We start from the raw sequence: 25,065 nt of genomic DNA, 5'->3' as shown, positions 1-25,065 counted from the left end.
AGTTCATAAATACAAGACAGAACTCAAAGAATCTCAGTGTCAGTAATAATTTAAATAACATAAAAGTATTAAAGAACTAAAATGGCCCTAAAGTGTAACCCTGAGGTATGCCAATGTGTAAAATCATCACAAACATGATATTGTTGCAAAATGCTGCCCCAAATATCCGTGTATGTGTTTAAAATGAAACGAAGCAAACAATCAATTCCAACTTTCTGCTATGACCGATTATTTCTGCATGGAAGGGAATCCTCGAAAAAAGATATCATGATCCCATTTTCAAAATAAGACATCAACACCCTGTGGATGCCAATTCATATTCGGCTCGGGCGATCCCATGAGCGATGGTTTTGAAAAGGCCAAGAGTTATTTCCATATTTATTGTACAGCTTCAGTTCCCAATGAATAAATCAGAGGCGCAGATAACATTTGACACATCCCTAAATAAAAGTACGCTTTAATGCGCATCATTAAGTGTATGCACGTGCGGGCGGTGGCTTCAAATACCACAAGTATTTTGTTGTCGTTTACTAAACCAATGAATGATGCCGGTGAGTCCTTTTCACTTTCGCCGTTTGTAGTCACAATTTTCATCACGATGGAACCAGTGTAGTAAGCCAATTAGGGATGGACACAAGTGGGTGATTAGGGAAGCGAATGTGCACACTGGGCTGAAACGGGCTGGCGAACGAGCCAGGTTAGGATGGCGCTAACAACTCTGGTACTTTGTTTGGTCTGAAAACTTCGCGTTGATCCATGTTGATGGCGAAATTAGAAGGAAAACACAAATAATGCGATGGTGAATCAGAGGGATGGACTCTGCTACATGAGCTATGATAAGGCTAATAAGGCTAAGTATCTACCGGCTAACTAGTGAGGTAGCTCTCCAGCCAGCTCGCTATGCAGCTAGCCAGCCAACTGGCTATGTAGCTAGCCAGCCAACTAGCTATGTAGTTACCCAGCCAACTAGCTATGTAGCTAGCCAGCCAACTAGCTAGGTAGCTAGCCAGCCAACTAGCTAGGTAGCTAGCCAGACAGTCAGCCAACTAGCTAGGTAGCTAGCCAGCCAGCCAGGTAGTTAGCCAGCCAGGTAGCCAGCTAGCCAGGTAGTTGGTCAGCCAGGAAGCTATCCAGATAGTTAGCCAAACCAACTAACTACCTAACTCACTCACCCAACTAACTGACCGACTACCCAACTAACTAACTAAACAACTAACTACCCTACTAGCACACTAAACAACAACCTGCCCAACTAGCCACCCAGCTAACTACCAATCTAACCAACTAACCAACCGGCCAACTAGCCAACTAACCAACTATGTAACTATCAAATCAACTGACCAACTAACGGACCAACCAACTAACCACCTAACCAAATAAGTAACTAACCAACTAACCAACTAACTAACTAACTAACTAACTAACTAAATAACTAACTAACAGATTAACTAACTAGCAAACCCATGACCCAACTAACCTACTGACCAACTAACCAGTTCACAAACCCATTAATCAGCCAGCCAGCTAACTAGCCAGCAACCGTGCTAACTGACTGAATGACAAACTAATTACCTATTTAACTAAATGATGAAATGACTCACCAATTATCAGACTAACTAACCACATAACCAACGAACTAACATACTAAATAAATTGAATTAAAGTTATTTTAAAGTGCAATTTTAATGAAAAAAAACTGTGAATGTTCCAATCGTGTTAGTTTGAATGAGATAAGTGAATATAGTTCAGGAATGCATGATTAAGAGAAAGCGCTACAATTGCAGACCATTTTGATCAAATTGGATTTTGTATTTGTTGGACTGTGGACGCAGCTTTTCACAAAGCCAAACACATCATGGTCCAAAGGTTCCTAATTTGAGGGGTAAAGTCCCTGAATGCACAATTATTTCACAATTTCAACAAATGGTCTCTTGGCTTTGTTTCTACTTTCCGGCTCTCTCATATGCACGCACAATCCCTTGATGCAATCTCTCTTTTATCCCGTCTCGCACTGGCAGAAATGGCAGCAGGTTACATCAGCATAGCGCCAAGCTGCGCTGAGCCCAGCTCAAAAACGGCTGCGCCAACTGTTCTGCTCTGTTTGGCACACCTGACGAGATACACAGGCTCTTTACGGCAACTCTACCAAGCACACCTTCCAATCCTCGCCACCTTCACCTTGCTTCTCCTTCCCTGAAATTCCACAACTTTCCATTCCGTTGAGCACATTGGCCACTGTCATTTATCTAATCGTCACACTGCATGATTGTCATCCCAGTGCCAAAATGGTGGTCTTGTACGCCTCAGTGCCCGACTGTTCGGCTCATCCAAAACAGCTTCACCTCACTGAGCCTGATAAATCGCAAAGCCTGTGCCCACTCCACATTATATCAAAGTATTCAAGGTGTGTCAGAAATGCTCCAGGACTGGCCTGGCACAAAAGATAAGAAATCTGGAGTCAAACAGACTATCTGGATACTTGGGAACGCTATCATCAGAGCCCTTTAATATCATCTCTGGCTACAAAATGTGCACTTTGGTCAGCTCTTTGACCTTGGGAAAGTGGAATCAATGACATTTTAGGTCACCAAATTAAAACGTGAATTAGAAAACCTGTTAGTTGCAATAAATTAGTATGGAATAGAAATTTAGGGACACTCAGAGGCCGTGAACTGGTATTTGTATCATACCAGGTGTGCTTTGTTACAGCAAAAGCTGTTGTGAAACATGAATCGCATTGTTTTTCACGTTCACAGTCTGGAACGCTGAAGCTAATGCATATTTAATTTAATACCCTGTTCACTTAAAAGACAACCGACACCATTTTTTTTTTGTTTCCTAACTGACATCAGAAAAACATTATATAGCATCTAAAATACCCAAAACACGCAGGCTGATATTTTTAGTCAAATACAAAACACCAATAAAAATGAGTTAAAGTCTGCTTGGTCCCGCCCGCTTGTTTGTGACGATGTGCCAGGATGTCTTCGCCTTGCTCTAGAATCAAATCAATGGCTTCTGATTCGGAGAAGATGTTTTCTTGTTACTCATCCAGTTATGAATATGATTCAAATAGTTCTGAAGAGGAAAGCATAAATGTTTGCAATTGATTAAAGAAGTGCTTCCGTATCATTTTGAGGCGTCTGGACTCCAATGTAGCGTCCCCGAAAATGCACAAGATGGCGCCCAAGCTACATTGGAAATGGGCTGATTTGTCTGCTGGGAATTTGTGTCAGCGAATATCAAATAGTAGTCTTGGTGCAACACACAACGATTCACCATCGCATTATTGATGTGTTTTCCTTCTAATTTCGCCATCAACATGATGTTTTCAGACAAAACAAATTGCCCAAAATGCATTGTGTGCCGCTTTCTCAGACAGGGGCGTTCTTGACGTGACGTCACGCCAGGAATCGTCACCAACTCGAAAACAAGACTTCCTGAATATTCAGCGTGAGTCTTAAAACATAAAATATAGCTATATGCGGTGGAATCTTTGGAAAATGCGCCCAGTAGAAGTCATTTGAAGTGATTTTACAAATTATGTACACAACTTGTCCGGAGGCGTTGGTTGTCCTTTAATGTGATGCACTTTGAGAGGGAGTGAGTGACTACCCAATAATGATACTGACATCCATCCAACGGTTATTGTTGTCCGTGGCGATCAGCGCCGCATGTTTAACATCCACGGACGGTTGACTTTCTTTCCAACTCTCGGACTTGTCATCAACGGCAGCAGAGGACAGGACAAAAGTGGGAGGATATGGTGGGAGTTCTGACGTTGACAGGTGGACAAATGACAACGATTGGGACTTTGTATCGGTGCTTTGTGCACTTTGATCCGTGACAGGTGGACGGATTCATCAATGTGCAGACAGATGTTATCGTGAGTGGGAGACAAGTGAAAAATGATGGAACAAGAGACACGGAGTGGGTAGGCGAGAGAGTCAAGCAGTGTGGATGTGGTCAAGGAAGGGAAGACACCTAAGGAAAATAGAGTGGTGGGAAAAAGTTTTCTCAAGGACATCAAGTTAAGAAAACAAATAAGCAAGTAAGCAAAATGTCTTCCCAATATGCATCGATATTTTGTTGAAAGCTATCCGTGTGTTTTGGGAAATTATGTTGCAGAAGCAGAGACCTGCAACTAAGACTTTTGTCATACTGTAGAACATTTTGCTTCAAATGCCTTGAAAGTCTGGATATGTCAATTTTGAGACAACCTGCGCCTGAGGAAACAAAGCAGCCCCAGATCATAACAAAGCCTCCTTGATGTTTTACAGTCCAGACAGCGTTCTTTTCTTGGTATGCTTCATTTTTCATCTGGCAATTTGGAGCTGATGTGCCATTCCAGTTTTATCTCATTTGTCCATTGGACAATCTTACCTTATTATGTCTTTGTTTACAAAAAAACAATGCTGTTTGTGTGTTTTAGGACTGTTCTGATATATCTGGGACAGAGTCTCTTGAATCTGTCCAGAGTATAAGGAAATCAAGGCTAACGAACCAAACTTTGCACTACAGTTTCACAAAGTTCTGTCTCAGATGGTCACAGGTCCTCAAACAGGTAAATGGCCCAAAACAAAAGGCAAAAACTAGTAAAGAAAATCCCACTTTGTTCAAATTCTGAGAACGGAGCTATGGCAAGCAGTCAAGAGAGTGCCACCATCAAACGTGGAAAGAAGGCTGTTGAGAGGCGGTCCCTGAGATTCCAAATAATCTTGATTAAATTGATTGCCTCACAAGGCTATTCAACAAAATACTCAGAGAATCGTGTCAAGATTTATGTCCAGATCAGCATATTGAGTTTGCTTTTCAAATAATCTTGTTGTACTCGAAAAGCAGCAATACCATGTTTTTTCCCCATTCATTTTCAATCAATTCCAACTTTACGACCATTGTCAATTTCAAGTTGCTTCTGTGACCATTACAGAATTTTCTTTCTATATTTTTTTTTCACCACTATTCACACTCCCAGTCCTTGTTTCTATGGAAACTGGTCCCTCAAAGGGGTTTTGAAGGATGCAAAACAGGTGCTGTGAGCAGTTTGAACATTGATGTTGCGGCACTGAAAAAATATTTCCAAAACATGTTTTTTTTTTTTTTTTAAATGTATTTGTTTTATATATTTTCACAAACACTTGGGCAGACTTCATTTTTGAATGCCACTGGACAAAGGATGCCAAAATAGATGTTTAATCCTTAACTAATTCGAACCAAATCCCTCATTTTTGCATCCTGCCACATATGCAGAAATGGAGAAGTATTCACATTCACAGTTAAGAGTGAGTGTTACCTTTTCCCCCCCTGTCTTCCAGACACATTGTTTTATTTTAGACAGCCCCTGCCACCGCCTGTATCACCCACACACACCAATCATACGCCACCCACACTGCCAACCACCATCGAACCCACACATAAATCAGGACTAGCCAACGTTGCTCAAATACTAATCCAGCGATTGAATTGGCTGCAGGATAATGTGAAGGACATTTTCTCCGCTTTGGTAAGCAAACAAATTACGAAGAGAGATCTGACCCTTTTGTTCAAACAGCACATTTCTTGAAAAATACAATGATCAACTCAATTGAAGACTGAACTTCACAGACCAGTGCACTATTCCACTCTGAACATGATTTGAACAAGTACTGGACTGTACCTGACACACAAGTGAAGATTTTGACATCAATGGTCGACAATGGTAGCGAATGAGTAAATGGCACGATCGTTTCAATTTTCAACTTTCTTGGATGTTTCAGGAAATACCCACTTGGTCGGATCTTAAATAATGCACTTCAGATAACGGTGGTAAACTACATTTTTTTGTTCGCACAGGCATGTCAGGATTGTTTTATACAAGAGTTAGCATCGTGCAGCATACAGTATGTCGTACGTGACGCCAAAAGGTTGAATTTTGGAAGAGGACGCTTTGATTTAAACAAGATATAACAATAACTTTGTCACATCAAAACCTTGCCTTGCTGCCTCATATTAGCTTCAGTAATGTCGCGGACTCACAATGTTCCAAAAACTGGTCAATATGCACCCTCATTCTTGTGCTATCTATCGTTTGGTATCCAAATGCATTTATGTCATGGCACACATTATTCAGAGTCCGACCGTTTAAGACTCCAAATCGCTTCAATATCATGTTATTTCACAGTCACCGTATATTACGCTAGGTTTAGAGCACAGATTCAATGGCTGGAAAAAACACAATCCCATTCCCGTTCCCTATGGTAAGTGCGTCAGGTATTAAGATGTGATTTTCGAAACTCAAGCAGACAGATTGATTTGGGTTTCTTATTGAAACCATTTGTCATTAGAGTGGCACAAATGAAAGCGATAGAAAATAAACACATATCGTATGATGCAAAAGTCAAGGAAAGGGGGGGGGGGTGGGTTGGGGGTTCCATTGCGTTTTTTGTTTTAGCAGTGCCACGTTGACCATAAAGTAGACTGCAGACCTCCATCAAAAATATATAAAAGATCAACTATTAGGACACAGATGACTCACCATCATCTTGAGTGCTGAATAATTATCATCTTTTTAAATGGAAATATTTGGACCTGCCACTTCCTCACCATCATCTGCCGTGTAAAGTATCGGTATTTGGACAGATGCACGCTTCATTCTCACACATGGGCCTGATGTGCGCAGCGTCAGGTTTGTTGGCAGACAGGCGCTAATTACAAGATGATTTACTGTACGTGTCGTATAAGCAGTTGATTTAATCTCCGTTTCTCATCGTTCAAGAATGCTGTCCATTCAAGTCAAAGGGGAAAACAAGGAAATGCACTATAATCTCTTAGCTGTTTTTTTTCCTTTCTCTCACTCTCCCCTACCCTTGCACCCTCAAAATGCATGATCAAGGTTTAAGTCACGTGAGGTTTGTGGGAAATTAAATTGACCTAATTAGGCCATCGGATCTCCCAAACCTTCCCTGGATGAGACAAATTTCTCATTCAAAGCTATGCGTTACTGTTGACTGTATTTACACGTCTGAGGGAATCTTGCGTCAAGAAAGTAGGACAAGTCGTGAATTACCCTTGTGGTTGGAAAAAAAAAAAAGATAATCTGATCTTTTTTATTTATTTATTTATTTTCGCATCATCATATAATTACTTTCTATTCAGTGTTTGCAAACCCAGGAACAAAAATAAGTAATCAGTGGGATTAACAAGTGTTGGTTTGATTAATACCAACACATAGTTGCTTAGGCTACATGATTCAGTGGTGACTCAAACTGATTTTGAAATCGACCTTTTTCCAGATTGGGGTAAGAACAGGTCAAATCTATGGATGCTGCTCACACCTGAGTAAAATCAACGGGACTATTCACCACCAGCCCTTGTGAATGCCCATACCAGACGTTTTTTGGGTGTTTAGGGACACCTGGAACTGCCAGACAACCGCAGAGACAAACTAGCATCTGGGTTCACATTGACACCTACGGACAATTCCGTGTGTTCCACTAACCTGCCATGTATGTTTTTGGAAGGAAACTGGAATACTCAGAGAAAACCCACTCAGGTATGGGGAGAACATGACAACTCCATATACAGGTAAATCTCAGAAAAAAATAGAATATCGTGAAAGAGTTCATTAATTTAAGTATTTGAATTTAATAGGTGAAATGACTATATTTCACGCTTTTGTTATAATTTTGATTATTATGGCTTACAGTTTATGAAACCCCCAAAATCAGTCTAAAAAAATTGAATATGACATGAAATAAACAGAAAAATGAAACAGGCTTTGGGTACTTTTAGCTGAATGAGCAGGTGCCAAGTCCTCTTGAAGAATGACATGAGCCTTTCAAAAGAGCTGATCTGCCGAAGGAAGAACTTTATAAAGCACAGTGGACCAAAACCAGAAGATGACAGGGCACCCTAAACCACAACAGGCTGTGGAAACTTCACACTGGACTTCAATCATTTTAGGTTGTGGGCCTCTGTTTTCTTTCTCCATACTCAAGGACCTTTATTTCCAAATGATACGCCAAATTTGCTCTAATCAGAAAAGAGGACTTTGGACCACTAGTAGAACCCTGCACATCTCTGCTCAATGAGATATAAGTGCTCACCAGTTGACCACCAGGTGTCAGAGATAAGACAGTCAGACACTGTGGCCGAAGACTCGAACCCAGAAAGATTGGCCCTACTGCTGGCAGGAGACGTAGCCTTTCCTATTTATTGAGAGTACATGCAAATTAAAGTGATACATTAGTAAAACATAGTTTTCTTGATTAGAATACCACACCTCTTGAGTTCTTAGCACGAACAGCTGTAGGCAATAAAACATTGTGTTGTCCGTGAACTGACAAATTTGTAACCTGGCTAATGAGCTCTTCCTGTGCAGGATGTTCAAGTCGTAAATAACTTTGGTGATAAAGGGTATCCCAAGTACTAAATTCTGTGCAAAGCCAGATCTCCGAGATGAGGCTGAATGTTTAACTTGCTGTGTCTGTTGACCTGATTGACCCCAGGTTGTCTGTGCTTCAATTGTGTATTCAGTCTCACATGTTGGCTAAGCATATAAGAGCCTGCAATTTGATCCAGAAAAATATGAATTCAGATTGATTCAGAAAAATATGATAACTTCTTATTCTGTCTAATCTCTATCACCAGGACACCCATAGTTCGAAATATCATTGAAAACAATATATATGAATCTCAAGGTTCTCACTCTCATGAAAAGTCTCGAAAAATCAGCCTTGGAACGCCTGTAATGGTACCAACAACCATGCCCAAAAACCATTGGTCACCTTGAGTCGTGTCATTAAAAACAAATAGCTCTCTTGTCTGCAACCACACAAACTACACCTGCAACCCATCCACAGCGCTGCCTCATAATGGTCTGCATCAGGGTGAGGGCTATGAGAATCATGGTTGTAATGCATATGAATTGGGACCACACAGATATACACACCCACACCCACTGCTGTCCCTCTACAACAACTGTAAGAATCAATCTCAGACTCTCAGCTGGTCTAAAGCAATCAGTGTGATGGGATTCCACTCGCTTCTTACTTTACATATTCAATCTGTCTCAATCTTCTGGAGATAAACACAGCTTCCCCGACTTCCTTGGCAGCAATGTGCACTGTGGCTTCATTGTAATGAGCCGTGGAGTGGCTGACAGAGCCGAGCATACAAACTCAATCTCGGTGCCTCGGAGGGTATTGGGAGGGGTAAGTGCAGCTGACCGTCGTCACTTGGAGTGTTTATGTCCCGATTCTGGATGAAGTTAAGTTTTCAACAAGGCAAAAGTAAGTGTAATTTATCTTTCGACCATTGAAATGAAAATTAACACATCTGGCTGAGGCGAACGCAGTTCTTGCTAGGCGCACACAAGCTCAGATGTAAGGATTGAGCGACTTTTCCGGGAGAAGTCCCGATGGGGCTGGAGGCCGTTTGACCATAAAGCTCTTGTGGCTGACTCTTGTGCATTCATGTGTATTTGCGTTACCCAGGGGGAAAACGGTGCAGAGAATCTACAGTATGTGAAGTCCCCTAATGGCCTACACTTCACGATAGATCGCGCAATAGGCATTTCAAAACATATTTGGGCTGAAATACAACAACAAATACAAACGGCAATAAAAAAAATAATCAGGTTAAATAACGATACAACGGTTCCTTTTTTCTCACACACATAGTCGAGCACAGCCGTGACTTAGTGACTGATACTGTCCACGGAGGTAGAAAATGTAGATTTTAGAATTAAACAACATATGATCTTCTTTCTCAAGTCTTCAGAAGTACATACTTTGCTGCGTGTTTTGAGTTACTGTCGAATAACTGGATGAAGCAAATCATCACCATCGAAAGCAAAAACTATGATCTTCAGCACTTATATTAAATCAATCATGAAAATAAGTCTCTTACCTGCTGGAAAACAGATCAGGACCGAAGATGGGGTTGCATGTTCCAGGTAGAGCTCGGGAAATATATCCATTCTTTTATCTCCAGCGGACTTTGTTTGTATTGTTGGTCTTTGAACTGCGTTCGCTCAAAAGTGCATCCACACAAACATCCACAGCACGGGTCCTGTCAGAACAGAGACAATAGAACATATTATTCCAGTTTCAAATGTGTTCCACTTGCTACCAGTTAGCTGCAGAACAGAATTGAAAATTTCGCTATTGGCCGATAAATTGTGAACTGGTTTGGGTTCTGAGAAATGCTGATTGGATATCAACTCAGGAGGGGGTCTGAGGTCTGAATACTTCAGTCAATTAGTGTTGCCCAGAGTTCAAGCAAACATGGTGAAGCTGCAGTTAACTGTTATGAATGCTTAATGCCAAATCCTGCTGCCTGCCTCTTACTAGTACTCGTGAGAGGGAGCATAGAACACCTACTCTGGGTTTACTTCACTGACTGAAAAAGTACTGGTAAGTCTCTATATTGTGTTTGGTGAAAAAAAATATGTACAGTATATTTTGCCTGCCTGCTCCCAGAGTTTTTAGGAAAATAAATGTAAACAAAACCGCTTAGTAGACGTCAAGCTAAAATCGCAAGAACTGCATATACATTTTGACAACCCCGTTTGACATACAGTATACCAAAAGGTCATTTCACTCAGGAGCTATGACTGTTGGGAAATACCCTAAAATATTTAGCAGAATCTCTATCAACCATCGAAAGATATAAGCATTGAAAGTAAGTTAAAATGCCTTTAGGGTGTAGCCAATGACTGTCCCGTTGAATATCAACCAACGTGTGTCTTCTTGAATAAGACACTATTCTTAAAATAATAATAATACAAATACAATATTACTCACACTAGACAATCCTACCAAGCGGCTCTTGGATAGTGGCTGCAAAGTGCCGTTCTTTTCACTCATAACCATAAAGTACTTTTAAATGTAGCTTGTGTGTTTTTTTATGGTGCTTCTGTTGATTATTTGTCTCCAAGCTTAGATTCTTTATCTACCACACACCAATTGAAAACCAAAGCAAAAGGCAAATAAAAGTAATGATTATGTGCAGGATCAGCTCAAAATGCCCCCGCCGTGGGATGATTTGCAAGAATGATCGGCTGTTTGCACCATAGGATTTGTTGGCCGGACAGCGTTACTCAATTATGCGACGTCAATAGTCGTCAAAGGACAACTAACATTGACGCATCCTCATCGGGTTTGAAGATGCGAAGAACCAAATTGGAAAGACTGTAACATGGATGGTAAAGAAAAACATGGATATGGAATTGCAATGTATATTTTCAAGTATCATATTGCTTTCTTTATTTATTCTTGTGTGTGTGTGTGTGTTTATTTCTTGTATGTTGCATCATTCATTCTCTGTTGTTGTCAAATCAACTCTCGGATGACCCATACAAAGCTACACAGGCCGGAGAGCTGCAGTGAGTTACATCACATCAGACTTAGAGAATATTTTGTCATAACCCCCCGCCAACCAATGAGATTTCAAATAAGCCCTCCACAAAATACTGAACAAATAACTGGTTTTAATTCAAACTGCATCTGTATGACAGTGCCACTGAAGAAAAGACAGGAAGCAGAGCTGGAGGTAGCAGAGCTGAAGATGTTGAGGTTTTCTTTGGAGGTGACCAGGTTGGATAGGATCAGGAATGAGTACATTAGAGGGACAACTTATATTAGAGGCTCGAGAGAGAAATGGATTCCTTTTTTTTAATCAATACAGATGGATTTTTTCCCCACAGACACCACACACACAATATACTTTCCCTTTTCTCTCTCAAAATGATCAACTCTCAGCTACCACGACTGACTGAAACGCTAGCAGAATCCGTTATGAATTCAACTAAATTAGATTTTGTTCATACAATTAATGTCAACATAAATCGGGAAAAGTACGCAAATGCATACATTAATTTGGCCTGCATGACATTGAAAAATCCAGCGCTATGGGATTGACATTTTGTTTATTTCATGTACGGATTATGTTATGTAAATGATGCTTTTATTATTTCAGGGAATCAATTGTTTTGAAAATAATCAGGCTCGATGTATTATTGAATTAAAACACTCACATACACAATATATTGGAAAAAAAATGAATATAGGTCAACTAAAATGGATTTTTTCTCTGTTGACATGTCTATTCGCAAATTGTCTTTGACCGCACACATCTGTCATCTCATCAGTTAGCCCAAATAACATGTTGCAGTCCAGATGGAGTAACGGCGATCATCCAGATCACACAAACAGGAGATACCCACGGCACCTCGGCTCGCTTTAATTGCTCCCGCTACAAAACGCAAGCAACTCAGCATAGGCGTTGAAGCTGCCAGGATCATTAGTAACTAAAATCACTTATTCCCTGTCGTTCTCCCACTTGCACTTCATTCCATTTTTTTTTTTAGGTTCAGTTCGACACACAAACACACAATCAAGCAGTTCGGCTCCAGTAGCGACAACAGAAGCCAACCAGAGGGAATAACGGGAGAAACAACAATTCATAGACATGGACTGAAGCAACCCAAGAGCCTGGACAATGTATTTGTTATTTTACGCACTATAAGGCACACCTAAAAGCATTAATTTTCCAAAAACTCCACAATGCAAACTCTATATCAATAATGCTGTATTGTATTGTATTGTATTGTATTGTATTGCCTTTAGTGATGTTCCATCTTGTGAATGCATGATGCAACCAAACACCTTTTATAACTTCGATTTAATGCACCTTATCATGTGTTGCACCCTATATATAAACACCATTTAAAATAGGCCATTCATATAATAATAATAATCATCATCATCATCATAATAATAATAATTTGTGCCGGTGAGCAGCGGCAGCCATTTGCGCCAGCGTTCACTCTACACGGAAGTAACACAGCAGCAAAGTTATGAAAGGAAGAGGAAATGAAAGAAAGAAGTGTAAAAACAAAATACAGGAGCTACGACCCAACTGCTCCCTGGATCTGGTCTCGCCATCCCTCATCTTGAACATGTTGTCGATGTCTCAATCTATATAATCCATAGCCCAAAATTAGCGTCGAACATTGATCGACTCACTGATGATCACCAGAGATATTTTGCTAGGAGCAGCCAATAATAATTGGATTGAAATAGCCTTTATTAGTCTCTCAATGGAGAGCATTTCACAGCAGCAAAGTGTTGAAAGTAAGAGGAAAGGAAAGGAAGAAGTAGAAAAATCAATTACAGGAGCTGCTGTAAAGGCAGCCACTTTTGAAGTCAAAACAACAACAACATTAAATAAATAATGTGACAATACAAAAGAGTCAGTCCATTCAATCTTAAGCACTTTCTGCAATCTTTTTGTTGTATGAAGCAGATGAGAGGATGAAAGTGTCCTTTTCAGCACTGGATCAGGGACGTCATGGTGAAATATGCACGTCTGCTGCAAGCTAAATGTTGAAAGCAAACATGAAGCTGTAGCATCCATTGGTAGAAAGAGACAGTCTCATATCTCCTGTCCCACGTTAATCCGCTTCAATTCAAATCCTCGACAAGTCCACATCCGCATAGGCGCTGTGCCCTGACCCTCCTTTCTTCTCATCTCCGCAGACTGTATAACAGTACCAATATTTCCGCTGAAGAAAGTGGGGCTGGGAAATGGCTGCCCATTATAAACGCAAAAAAAGAACAATCAATCTGGAGCTTTACAGCACTGAAAAATGCAGACAAAAATAAACTGTATCCATTCCACACGATGCACAAACACTCAAAGCGACAACAGAAAACACAAAAACAACCAAAAAAAACAGCAAGGCTCATGAGCGCACTTGCTAACGACGGTAGCATGAGACTATCATTTGTGATGAAAAACAGTCGCAACACGCTCAGAATGGAATTCCACAAGCGGGCGTTGTCCAAAATTGAAAAAAAAGGTGGAAAGTCTACTGTGACGAGGCGACGTATCATGGCTGACCTTCGACAGCGCCATGTCGCGCTTCACAAATAGCAGCAGGCGCCACTGTGACGAAAGGTAATTAGCGACAACAGACACACGTTCACACATAACATTTGTCCACATGATCGGACAATAAAATTCGCATATAATACGTACATATAACGAAAGTACACAGAAGCTCATACGCCTGCTGCATACAAGGGAAGCCTAGTGCTGGCGAGGAGGGAAATCTACAGTTCTCAAAGGTGTGATAATCAACAGCTGAGCATAACATTTTCCCAGGCACCAAATCGCGAGGATCGCACCTATGACTCAGTGCTTCTGTCACCTTCTTGCATTGTATTAAAGTAGTATAGCGATGTTTAACCCCTTCTAGGACAGCGATTTATCGACAGTGAACATCTTATCAGGTTCAAAGGTGCAAGGTTAAAGCAGCAGTACGAGTTCTGTTAATCCTCAAAATAGCGAGATTTACAGTATTTTCTGATGTATAAGGTAGACCCTCAATAAATGGTTGATTCTCAAACTTTTTCCTTATATAAGGCATACCAAGCGATAAAGCGCACCATGGATTGGATTAGCCTTGATTAGTCCCGCAATGGAGAAATGTACATTTCACTGCAGCAAAGTTATGAAGGTACGAGAAAAGGAAAAAAAGAAATAGAAAAAAAAAACAAATTAAGGAACTGCTGTAAAGGCAGCCACTCTCGCGGCATCATCTTGAAGTCATTCAATCCTAAGCACTTTCTGCACCCTATTTGAATGTATTAAGCAGCTCTAGATGAAAAAGGATAGGATCAAAGCATCATTTTCACCAGTGGATCAGGGACGTCATAGTGGAATGTGCATGTCTGCTACAAACTAAATGTTGAATGCAAAAATTAAACATCCATTGACGACAAGATATTGTCTCACATCTCCTGTCCCACGTAAATCTGCATCAATTCCAAGCCGCGACACATTCGCGCTCTGTGCTCATTTCTTTTACAAATATATAAATATATCAAAGTTCTCCAAATATAAGGCACACCACATTATAAGGCGCTCAAGTCGACGCTGGGGTTCCGCACTACTTCTTCTACTGGGGAAAAATGGAGTTGATGGCTGCAGACAGTAGTTGTGAGACCTCAATATTACTTCAGATATAAGGTGCAGGGTCATCTTTTGAAGGATTTTGGGTGTGCCTTACACACCGGAAAATACTTTAACTTGAGTCATTTGAGAGTGAACTACGCTCTGAACTGATTGCCAGCCAATCAAAGTTTTGCCAAAAGTATGCAATTCAGAAACCGAATCATCTTTATTGGCCAAGTGTGTAAAACACACAAGGAATTTGTCTCTGGTAGAACACGCTGCACTAGTATCATCATAAAATATTGCAAGAAGCTCTATACCGTTACAGTATACAGTAAAGTCTCGTTATATCGATATTCAAGGGAGTCCGAAAAAATATCGATATAACCGGGACTATCGATATATCCGACCCTGTTTGCATGTAATTTTCTCCGTGCGTGCATAGAAATAGTATCGATATAACCGGGACTATCGATATATCCGATATCGATATAACAAGACTTTACTGTATTCGGGTTCCTGTTTAGAGAGTTTAAACGTCTGTTGGATTTGGTGCGCATGGATCGGTAGCGCCTGCATGAGGAGAGTAGCTGGAAAAGGTGGTGGGCAGGGTGCGAAGGGTCCAGTCGGATTTTCCGCACCCTTGTTTCGATTATTGCAGTGTGCTCAATGGACAATTTAAATTCTAACATGCATGTTATTGAATGCCGGATGAAGACAATATTGCTTTGAGTCTTCTTTTGATTAGGTCCCTGTAGGACCTCCCACTTTCTAGTCCCAACACCGCATTTTGAAATCCAAAGCCTTTGTTCCCCCCAAATCATTTCAGCAAGGACTTGGTGAACTTCCATCAAACGTTTACATTTTACACAAATGAAAGGCGTCTTTTCAAATCTGCAGCAACCCGGCACTCATGCATTCATGAAATGCACCTGTTTGACAGTAATATGTATGGAGTCCGCTAAAGATGGCGTCAACCTTCATGTTCACCTCCAATGACCGTTTTTTCAGACAAGCCCCCCACCACCATCACCATCGCCGGCGCCCCTCGTCATGTCACATCAATGACAGACTTGAAAAAAAAAAAAAATGGATGAAGGCAACCTTCACTGGAAGCATACAAGATGGATCTGCTTGGACATATTCAGTGAAAGAAGCTTCCTCAACCGCACTTTCTCTCCTGCTCATCGCCAGTTTCTCAACGACTTTTATATATCTTCTCATCCAGTTATTTACTGGATCATTCAGCAGACAGTCAGAAAATGCATTGTAACCTTGAGAGTTGAAAGCTTCCATTGGAAGTCAATTTCTTGTATCGTCTTTCACACGCAGGCGACATGGGTTCATTCATGGTGTGACTGGGAATATGCCACGCCCCTTTTTGACCTCAAAATATCAACATGCTACAATTTTCATGAGTACATCCCCTTTAAATCAACATTTAACTTTGCCGGTCCTGTCACTTCACTGCCATCCCATTTTTTTCACCACACTGCACACCACCACCACTATTAAAGGGTCATCAGTTCTGCCTGTAAAACATCCTCTTCCCATGATTTAGAATCCAATTACAATCCCATTCCAGCTCCCGCGTCTCCTCTTAATCACTCCATGAGTTCAAATCATGCCTGTCCTGATCAGTACTGTTAACGTAACTCCAACTGGCGGGTGGATTGAACATAAAAAAAAAAAAAGTTATCTTTCTAACGCGACATGCAAACATGCGCTCTGATTACATGCAACAAGAAGCAGAGTTGAGGTCCAATGTAATTTTAGCCCACCTATCCATTTTATCACTTTATCTTCATTGAACTGAGTCAAAAACTATCTATCTATCTATCTATCTATCTATCTATCTATCTATCTATCTATCTATCTATCTATCTATCTATCTATCTATCTATCTATCTATCTATCTATCTATCTATCCATCCATCGTTATTCTTTTATATTTATTCATTTATTATTTTTTATTCATCTATGTATTTGATCATTTATCAGAATCAGAATCATCTTTATTGCCAAGTATGTAGAACACACAAGGAATTTGTTTCCGGTCGAACACGCTGCACTAGTATCATCATCAAAAAATTGCAAAAAAATGTATGTTTAATGGCAAAAAAAAATGTATTATGTATATAGTTATTCATTATTTCATTTATGTATTCATTCATTCCTGTATTTATTCATTTGTATGTGTCTATTTATTTGTTTATTTATGTATATTTTAATTCATTGCTTTATTTATTTATTTGTTTGTTTATTTTTTTACTTATTCCTTTATTAATTTATTAAAATCATCTATCTATCTATCTATCTATCCATCCATCCATCCATCCATCCATTCATCCATCGTTATTCTTTTATATTTATTCATTTATTTATTCATTCATTCATTTATTATTCATCTATTTATTTGATTATTTATCAGAATCAGAATCATCTTTATTGCCAAGTATGTAGAACACACAAGGAATTTGTTTCCGGTCGAACACGCTGCACTAGTATCATCATCAAAAAAATTGCAAAAAATGTATGTTTAATGGCAAAAAAAAAAATGTATTATGTATATATTTAGTCATTATTTCATTTATTTATTCATTCCTTTATTTATTCATTTTTATGTGTCTATTTATGTATATTTTTATTCATTGCTTTATTTATTTGTTTATTTATTTACTCATTCCTTTATTAATTTATTAAAATCATCTATCTATCTATCTACAGTATATATCTATATTATCTATTATAGATCTATATATTCACATATATTCACACTTTAACACACTTTTTACATGCATACATACAGAGTCATGATATCACAGTAATTTAATTTTTTTTTTTCCCAGTCCCACAATCACCATTGATTCAAATCAATTTTTAACATGGAAATCAATTGAAAATGCTATTTGACTTAAAATAACTGTATTTATATATTCACTTCAATCCAACAACTCGCAAGCATGCAAAAGAGGTGGCCAGGGAGGCGACTCTACAGTTTCAGAAAAACATAAATTATTGCAAAACAAATTATTGTTACTGGTCAAAACACCATATGTATGCATAGCTACAATTGATTTTTTTTCTTTACATGATGAATTATATAGTATGTATATAATGTTTTAAAATATATATATATTTGGCACATTAATATCCTGCTTACCAATGACGTCTTAAACACAAACTCTCCTACTGTGGAATATCGGTATGCTTCACTGGAAAATTGATTGTTTGAGTCCTCCCCCAATGCCCCCAAGAACTTTCATCTTTTTTTTTTTTTGTTTTTCAATTTACTTCAGATTGATCGCCAGCTCCTTCCTGTTGCTTCAAGTAAAGTTCACGTCGCCTGTGGTTAAAAGAGCAAAAATGATGTGTGGAAGACAAGAATGGGGCTTCCTTTGATTCTAAACCAGGATTGTCACACTAATGGCATTAAGCCGTTTTTTCCTAGCGGTACCATACGGTCATACCGCAAAATGTATGTGTCGTAAAAATAATTCTAAATATTTCAACTATGTGATGCTAATTTTATTTTGGTCTGAATTTTGTTGTTGGCTTTGTTTACTTATCACTTACTTCAGGTCGGCGACTGAAGTGTTTCCCTACATGTATGTATACCATTACATTTATTTATTTATGTGTTTATTTATGTATTTATCAATCAATTTGTCAATCAATTTGTCAGTCGATTTGTCTGTCGATTCGTCCGTCGATTCGTCCGTCGATTCGTCCGTGTATTTGTCCGTGTATGTGTCCGTGTATGTGTCTGTCCATGTGTCTGTCTATGTGTCCATCCATGTGTCTGTCTATTTTTCCGTCCATGTGTCCGTCCATGTGTCTGTCTATGTGTCCGTCTATGTGTCATTTGTCTATCCATTGGTCTATCCATTGGTCTATTCTATTCATTTTTCTATTTATTTATTTTTCCATTTATGTATTTATTTTTTTATTTATTTGTGTGTCTATTTATTTACAATAATAATAATACATGTCATTTATAAGCGCCTTTCAAAACTCTCAAGGACACTTTATGTATGTGACTATTTATTTGATTATTTATTTTTGTTTATACATTTATTTATCTATTTATTTAGTTAGCATTTGTCTATCCATTGGTCTATTCATTTTTCTATTTCTTTATTTCTTTTTTCTTTCTTTCTTTATTTATATTTGTGTGTCTATTTATTTACATATGTGTCTATTTATTTTATTTTTTTTATTTCTACATTTATTTATCTATTTATTTACTTAGCATTTTTTCATGTATGTATTTATTTATTCATTTATTATTTATGCTCAATAAACAGCCTCAATAAAGTTATCTATATTGCGATTAGCCATCGTCTTTTTTTTTTTTCTTAACCTGCAGATTGGATGCAAAATTCGGATTTTGTCAAACCTAATAAATAAAACATGTACAGTAGAGGAAATAATATATGCTATAATGTCCAATCTTGTAAAACTATACAAAATATGATTTGACAGTACTGTACACCACATCTGTATTGTCTCCCCTGAGACATCATACATAGGCCTTTGTTTTTTAATCATGATAATGAGGACGCTTTACCATGTAAGCCAATATTGTTCGGATAGAGAAGCTGCTTATACATTGACCTCGTTTCAACTTGTCTCTTTGATGTTCACCTTCGCAACACTAAAAGCTCGATCCTAACGTTGAATTGTTGGGGAAAAAAAAAAGCAAAGCGAAAGCTTTATGTCCTATAGGAGAAATAGGGAAGAAGAAATTGTATAAGAATTGATTAGAACTATTCCAAGATGGCAAATCTATTGCCCAGAGCCTGGTGAGGCTTCATCATTTCAAGTCACAAACAGCGAAGAAAATAAAATAATAATAAATAAACAAGCACATTGTGTTCATGTTCTACCTATTCCTGATCCTGTTTTACATATTTTCTTTCAATATGCCCGACTGAACTCAGACTTCTTAAGATCCTGATAAAAAAAAAAAGCTTCCGTGCATATCCCATAGCAATTATATAATTGTTATATAATAATTGTTATTTTTAATTATTTATAATAATTGTTATATACACTAATTGTTATTATAATTGTTTTTTTCTTGTTTGGGTGCTGATAAAGCAATGTTTTTTTTTTTTATATATAAACCAATATGTATGTATTGCATTGTATTTTGGACAGCCGCCCTCATTTCAAACTCATATAACTCAAAAGCCATATAATTTAGGAACTAGCTCTTTTTTTCTGATGAAAGAATAGAGATTAATGTTTCTTATGTTGCATTGAATGTTAATATAATCCTGATAATTCAAAATTCGGTGGATCCTGGAATTCAAGTGATCATGACAAAAACCCTGGCACTGGAGCACACACTTTTGCACATGACTGGCAGTGAATGAGTTAAATGTATTTATTTATGTATGTATTTATGCATGTATTTCTGTATGAATTTATGTATGTATTTATTTAGGTATTTATTTATGTGTATATTTCTATACTTATTTATTTATTATGTATAGATTTTAAAGCAACCCTGAACACCATAGTCAATGCAATATGGCTTAAATATATGTAGAAAAATCAGCGAAAATAAATAGCGTCTGGCAGTGAATGATTTAAATCTTCATGTCAACAATTTTAAAAAAATGTGAAACTGCAAATGGTCAATCGGTCAGACACATAAAGACTCTCTGGGTTGTAAGTTCATTTGCCGTGTTGCGTACCCACTGGTCATCAACACCCAGAATCCAGCATGTAACACCATTTTCTGGTCAGCAGCCACTGATCAATTTGCCTTGACATGTCATTTTCTCAGCCCGCCCACCCGGAACTTCTACAGAAACCTACCATAAAGGCAACACTGTTAAAATTAAAGCTCTAAGACTGCTTTGTGAAACAGTCAAGGATAAATAATGACCGAAGAGGCAAGCGGATACACGCTAGGCCTCAGATGCGGCTGCCGTGTCATTTCCAGAATCCATGCCATTTTTATAGATTTATGCATCGGGTTCAAATGGGCGAGAGCGAGGACACGTTCCCGCTTTTCTGTATTGAACGTGCCTGTTCGTGGGTGAATGCACAAAGTGACATGCATTGCAAAACAAGGCCCAGCGGAACTCCGTGTGAGTACATGAACATTAATAGCAACGCAGGTGTGTTGTACATGTTGTAGGCATTAAGTCCACAAGTGCAGAAAAGACTCACTGGTATAAGCTTGTGATTTTTTTTTCTACTCAAAAAAAGTTTGTTTAAGCCTACCTGTTACATCCATGCAAAAATCGACAAGGAAATTGGTTGCAGGTGATGGCTGGATTGACGAGTTGATGATATCCACACGATCTTGATCCTTCATGCTTGAAAATTAGCTTCAAAAATGTCAACAGTTTGCAGTTACCAAACCAAACAAAACAGGAATACACTCCCCAATGTTCCATTGAGTCCATGCACACCACACCTGAAGCAGCCATCTTGGTTTTGATCTTTGATCTTTGACCTTTGACCTTTGCAAGGAGTGCACACATTTAAGCGCAGTAGCTGAACCTGGCCTGTAGGGGGGGCATATGTAGATTTCAACAGCAGGATTTGAGTACAATGTTAAATTTGAGTAATAATTGAGCAAGTTGTTGGCAACAAGTGTACAAAAAAAAGACATAATTATGTCATTTCTTCAGGGAAATTAGCACAATAAAACATTTCCCTCTTTTATGGTGAGTTATAGGGTTTCAGACAAGCAGCATTTCTTAAATGGGCGAGTAATTTCTATTTTTAAGGCAACTTTACAACTATATGTGGCTATAATTGCTAATTGTCACAGTGCCCGGAAATGACTCAAATGCACAGGCAAAGTGTGTGTAGGGGGTGGGGGGGGGGGGTTCAAAATATCTTTCCAATAGGTCTTTATTGAGCCACCAAGTCAAAGTGAAGTCTCTTGAAACAAAAACGTGACACTTTGAGTCATAGACAACGCTCACTTTCTTCTTCTTTTTTCACCTCCATTCAAGGTTGATAAAAAAAAAAAAGAAACACATTGACCCACAGTTTCAAGTTTTACCGAGTCCAATCTGCCCCTCGTGGACCCGTCGTCTGGTACTCTGCATATGCATGAGCCTCGATTATCCACACTTGGGTGTCACGCAGACACTCTCCTTGCACTCTTAACTGCTTCACTACGAGTGTTTTAAGTATTTTGTTATGACATTCATTTTTTGTAATGCGCCCGCTGTGTTCAATCCAATTAGGAAACATTAACCCCTAATCCTTAAACAAGACATTTCTGTAGTGGCGTCAACCTGCAATGCAATCATTCTTGGCTCTGATGATGTCATACGTGTTGTGTCAGTGGTGTGTACAACCCAAATCCTTGAGTATGATCATTATTGGACATGATAATGCACATTCATCGCCCTTGTTAAATATTCAATGGAAACACAAAGAATACATTACCTGGTGGTCCACACCGAAGATTGTTAAATGTCTATATTGCTTGTCGAGCTGGAGGTGTCGTCAGTTGATTTTTTTTGGGGGGCGGGGTCTTCCCTCGCCGGCCAATCATAGGGTACATACATGGATAATAAACAATGCGAATGTACAGAGAGGCAGAGAAAAATCTCAATGGAAAGCCCGAACTACGTTCCCGGCCAATCGGATTAGCTGTAATAAAGCAGTCCGGAATCAATCACTTGCTATAGATCAGCTATCAATACAGCTGTGATATACACTGTAGGCACTGTGACGAGACACAATTTGACTACAAAAAAAAGCATAGTCAGAAATAAAAGCCAGCATCTCAGATCGGCAGCTCTTTGTGAGGGAAGAGGTGATTTGGTCCAGCCTCTTGGAATTGGTCATCTTCTATATTTAAATACGCCGTCATCACCTTGGCTGACAGTTGGCTATAAAGTCATATCATGCTCTTAAAGTTTCCATGTTAACAGTTGAAAAATAAACGGTTTTAGGTGTGTTAAAGGTCGCCACTTTGGGGTTCCGGTCTGGGTTCTTGGTGCTGTCCGCGACCTAGTCTTGGAAAGCGCGATGATGTTTTGGAGCGGGGTGTCTTGGGGGCGCTGTCGCTGGTCTGAAGTGAATCCCTAAATTGCGAATAGAAAAGAGAATTGAAGCGGACATTTTTTTTTTAATCTTTAATGATGCAGAAAACCTGTTTGGAATCATAGCACTCATTTGAGATTCCACAAGCGTTTCGTGAAACGCGATCACGTTCGTATAATAAATGACACATCATTTACATGTTTGATCATGTGATCTGATTGCGGCTGTTTATCACAGTTTTGATACCAGCTGCGTGTCAATTAGCTCAACATGCTGGATGGATGCATGGCTTGAGGAACCCGCGATGAAAGGAGCGTCAGTGCAGTGCACCAGTGCGTATCTGCAATTGTCGCAGCTTGGAATTGATGCGGATTTACGTGTGACAGGAGATGTGAGACAATCTCTTTCGTCAATGGATGCTACAGGTTTGCTTTCAACATTGAAGATTGTAGCAAACATTGGGTTGGATTGGATTTGCTTTTATTAGTCTCGCAGTGCACATTTCACCAGAACATCCCAGATCCACTGGTGAAAATGATTCTCCTCTTTCATCTAGAACTACTTCATACAATAAAAAGGGTGTAGGAAATGCTTAAGAATGAATAACTATGTCTTTGTGTTGTCATATTATTTTGTTTTTTTCAGCTCCTGTATTTTTTCTACTTCTTCCTTTCCCCTTCCTTCCATAACTTTGCTGCTGTGAAATGTACATGTCTACACTGCGAAACTAATAAAGGCTAATCCAATCCAATGAATTTTTGGACACCATCAGCCTTTTTCAAAAATGTTCCCCAAAGGTAAATCTTCAAATCACTCGCCAGTCACTGACGCAACACATATCTCAGATCTTAAGACTTTCAATTCCTTCTTTGGCGAATAGAACCTCGCCGCAGCGATCATATAGTTGTTTGTGACAAGTGAGCCTTGATCCCCAACGAGCAGCGGATGACTCTGAGGATAAAAGACGGCAGTGAAAAGCCACAATGCGGAGTTAGTGAAGCGTGTTATCGGCACCCTGGCGTGTCGCTCTCCACAGCATCTCGAGCCGGTCACCCCTTCACCTGCGGCGCGTGATGACGCAAACAGAAGTTCAAGTACTGTTTTGGCAAAAGGACCGCTGCGAATTTTGAAATGGTAGCAACAAACGACTGTACAAGAAGGTCCACATATTCAAAGGAAAATGAAAGTCATTTTCAGTGCAACTCCATGCAGTTTTTTTTAACTCCCCTTTACACACAAGGAAAAACAAACAAAACAAAAACAGATAAATACAGTAAAGTCTCGTTATATCGATATCGGATATATCGATAGTCCCGGTTATATCGATACTATTTCTATGCACGCACGGAGAAAATTACATGCAAACAGGGTCGGATATATCGATAGTCCCTGTTATATCGATATTTTTTCGGACTCCCTTGAATATCGATATAACGAGACTTTACTGTACATAAATAAACAAATACAGTAAAGTCTCGTTATATCGATATTCAAGGGAGTCCGAAAAAATATCGATATAACCGGGACTATCGATATATCCGACCCTGTTTGCATGTAATTTTCTCCGTGCGTGCATAGAAATACGTAGTATCGATATAACCGGGACTATCGATATATCCGATATCGATATAACGAGACTTTACTGTACTTCAAATTTATTTACTTAATAATAATAATAATAATAATAATAATAATAATAATAATAATACATTTAATTTCAAAGCGCCTTTCAAAACGCTCAAGCACACTACAGTCACAGGATTTTTGTGTGCGGGTGAGCAGCGGCAGCCATTTGCGCCAGCGTTCACTCTACCCGGAAGTAACACTTGACACTCCAAGTATGTTTCGCATTGCTGTATTTTTCCGCACTATAAGGAAGTGTCGAGTATAAGGGCCCCCTTCAAAGAATGGCCTATTTTAAATCTAATTTTTTTTTTTTTTACAAATATTGTTTATACTTATCATATACAGTGATACCTCAGCTTACGAACGCTTTAGCTCATTAACTTTTCACCTTACGAACATTAAATTTGCGAGAATATAATCTTGGCATACAAACTAGTTTTCGGCGGAAGAACCAAACCACACAGCGCCACG

General features: G+C 39.0%; 1 protein-coding gene across 4 annotated transcripts in view; it reads right to left on the bottom strand.

Moving 5' to 3' along the window:
• snx29 (sorting nexin 29) overlaps positions 1-25,065 on the bottom strand; it is a 212,765-nt gene that overhangs the window by 76,411 nt on the left and 111,289 nt on the right. For 3 of the 4 annotated variants that reach the window (XM_089016086.1, XM_089016085.1, XM_089016087.1), the window contains exons 21-22: positions 21,181-23,009; positions 9,889-10,050 (exon numbers count right to left, since the gene is read on the bottom strand). In XM_089016086.1, coding sequence (XP_088872212.1) covers positions 22,883-23,009 — 127 coding nt within the window. In that variant the 3' untranslated portion in view covers positions 9,889-10,050; positions 21,181-22,882. Of the gene's footprint in view, positions 1-9,888; positions 10,051-21,180; positions 23,010-23,056; positions 24,030-25,065 lie in introns of those variants that run through there. The other variant, XM_089016088.1, reaches the window with a different exon arrangement.

This window comes from Hippocampus bargibanti, linkage group LG15 (assembly GCF_051943395.1).
Source record: "Hippocampus bargibanti isolate YZ-2025 linkage group LG15, ASM5194339v1, whole genome shotgun sequence".
Taxonomy (NCBI): Eukaryota; Metazoa; Chordata; class Actinopteri; order Syngnathiformes; family Syngnathidae; genus Hippocampus; species Hippocampus bargibanti.
This window is presented reverse-complemented; position numbering and strand designations above follow the sequence as displayed.